This window comes from Primulina huaijiensis, chromosome 18 (genome assembly GCF_012295235.1).
Source record: "Primulina huaijiensis isolate GDHJ02 chromosome 18, ASM1229523v2, whole genome shotgun sequence".
Lineage (NCBI taxonomy): Eukaryota > Viridiplantae > Streptophyta > Magnoliopsida > Lamiales > Gesneriaceae > Primulina > Primulina huaijiensis.
Genome location: NC_133323.1, coordinates 1,672,904 through 1,675,538, shown reverse-complemented (window position 1 = coordinate 1,675,538; position 2,635 = coordinate 1,672,904). Strand labels below are relative to the sequence as shown.

General features: G+C 36.3%; 1 protein-coding gene across 1 annotated transcript; it reads left to right on the top strand.

Annotated features, from left to right (window-relative positions):
• Positions 1-50: 50 nt before the first annotated feature.
• LOC140964585 (bZIP transcription factor 27-like) lies at positions 51-1,699 on the top strand. Its single transcript, XM_073424453.1, has 3 exons — positions 51-757; positions 1,346-1,427; positions 1,622-1,699. The coding sequence occupies exons 1-3, from the start codon at positions 96-98 to the stop codon at positions 1,697-1,699; spliced, it is 822 nt and encodes a 273-aa protein (XP_073280554.1). The 5' UTR covers positions 51-95.
• Positions 1,700-2,635: the final 936 nt, after the last annotated feature.

Sequence of the window (2,635 nt, the reverse complement as noted above, 5' to 3'; positions counted from 1 at the left end):
GCATGCATGTTAATGTATATATAGAAAACAAGTACTTGTGAAATAAAAATGCAGAAAGAAAGACTTGGGGGGACGCGTGTTCTGTTTGGCAAAATATGGACATGACAATTCAACAATTCCCCGTACAAGGAAACCAGTGTCCTATTCCCTCATATTGCCTCTTTCCAAAGACAATCAATGGATTCCCACCTAAAATGACCTCCAATATCGAACCCTTCATCCCATTGCCTCTCCAAATGTGGACATCTCCTTCCTCTTCAAACTCAACCCCCTTTCCATCTCCCTCTTCCTATGCAATTCTTGGAAATGATACCAATAGTGGTAACTCCAGATTGCCCAAAACTATGGAAGAGATTTGGAAAGACATCACCCTTTCTTCGCTTCAGAACTACAACCCTGGGAGTGGGAATAATCCCTCTCGTGGGATGATTCTTCAGGATTTTTTCAGTAAAGATCCGCCGCACTCCGCAGTGGACGCCTCTTCTCCTCCTCCGCCACCTACTATGCTCTCCTTGAGCTCTGGTCAGGAACGGTTCAACGCCCCACTTGGTTTGCATCCTCAAGATCATCGTGCAGGCGGCCGCCACGTCTTAAATCATGTGTTTCCTCTCAGCTTGCCGTTTGAGGGTCTGGTTCCAGACCAGAATCCCGGTTATGGGAAGAAGAGGTTCCCGGATTTGGAGAGAGGCTCCGGCGACCGCCGTCACAAGCGTATGATAAAGAACCGTGAATCTGCTGCTCGTTCAAGGGCTAGAAAACAGGAAAAATATCGTTCTTAATTATTTATTTACATCAAACCTTTTTTTTTTTGTTATTCCAACATACAGTCTCATCTTTTCTTTTCAATATTCTGTTGGTTCATTTTCTCAATTTAACACACACACACACACATATATATATATGCAGTTAATAAACCGGATGAACGAACTTAATGCTTTTCTTTGGATTTCATATGCATTATACCTACAAGTACATGTAGGAGAAAGGAAATTTGATCTAAAGTGCACAATTTTTTTTAAAAAAAAAAAAAAACTCGAGGTCATATTTATAAACTACAAGTGTTCGTGCATATACACTAGTGGAATAAATGGAGTCTGCATGCGAAAAAAGAGAGAATATATAGTCTCTGTTTACCACATTTAGTATTCAGCATGGAGATAATGTCATATATCTAATTAAGATGTCAGTTCTCAGTTAGGAAAAAAATTGTATTTTTAAAGGAAAACTTAAAAAAAAAAAATCAATTACTCTCGTAGGCAGCTTCCATAAACAAACACCGCACGTAGTTTAATTTCTTCTTATGACAATTAAGTACTTAAGCTGGCTTGCATTATCAATCCACTGTACAGGCTTACACGAATGAATTGGAGTTTGAAGTAGCCCATTTACTGGAAGAAAACGCCAGGCTAAAGAAACAGCAGCAACAGGTAATTAATTATCAAGTTAAATTTAAAACCCTTTATTAATTCTTGCATGGACCCTTGTTTTTCCCTTTTTTACGCTTGATAATTTTACTGTATACATCCGATTTCCATTATTTGTTGCTAATCTTAGCTATAACTTTTTTAGTTTGGCACCTTGATAATTGACGAATAAAATTTGTTTAAATATATGTAAAAAGTTGAGCGTAGCTGCAGCTGATAATCATCGATATGCCAAAAAGAAAGCTCTCCAGAGGACATCCACTGCTCCATTTTGAGATCCCCATTTCTCCGAAGGCTTAAATGGGTTGAAAAATTGGTGAGTTGGTTTTTAGAGGTCAGAAGAGGGGATGAAGCTGTTAGGGTTGGGACCCTTTTTTCCTGTTCTGGTTATTTGGGTGGAGGAGAGAGGAAGACGTGACATTTGGATTTATAATTGTACGGCAAACAGTGTAAAGATTGTAAGAACATTGTTTGGATTCTAGTGTTCCCATTCGGCGTTGCATAATATCTGTTCTCCCACTGCCTTGGATTTGACTTGATTTTTTGTTGTTTTCTTCACGTGTATATATACATGCATAGATATTTACGCCATATTTCTTTCAAATAGTGGTACATCCTATGAGCTATGTCATTAATCAAATATTTCTCAACTCAAATATCTCATATTTCACAATCAAATATCACATCAATCAAATATTTATGGATCTTACTGTCATTTTAATTAATATTTTATTTTCATTTAAATAAAATCATTTAACCACTTTAATTATTTTCATATACTATTTTGTATTATATTTTTATTGAAATATAAAACTAGAAAATATATAACGATTATTTTTTAATAACTAATTTGTAATAAAATAAATATTAATAAAATTAAAACATTTATAACGATCATTTAACCCAACGTTCTTAATTGATCAGAGAAAATAAAATTGTACAGAAAAATTTCTCAAGTTTTGAATCTATCCAAACTGGGTAGACCACCAATCAATATGGTTGGTCGATCAATTGGTGGTGGACCAATTTTGGTCTTGGTCGACCAAAAATGGTATGGTCGACCAATTTTTTTGGTCGACCAAAAATGGTATGGTCGACCAAAAGCTTGGTCGATCCTTGATTCCATTTAATCGTCCACTTGTGTCTGACGCGCGAGTGCAATGCACGCACGTGTCTCAAGTTCACGCTGGCTTGAAGATATTAAAAAAAAT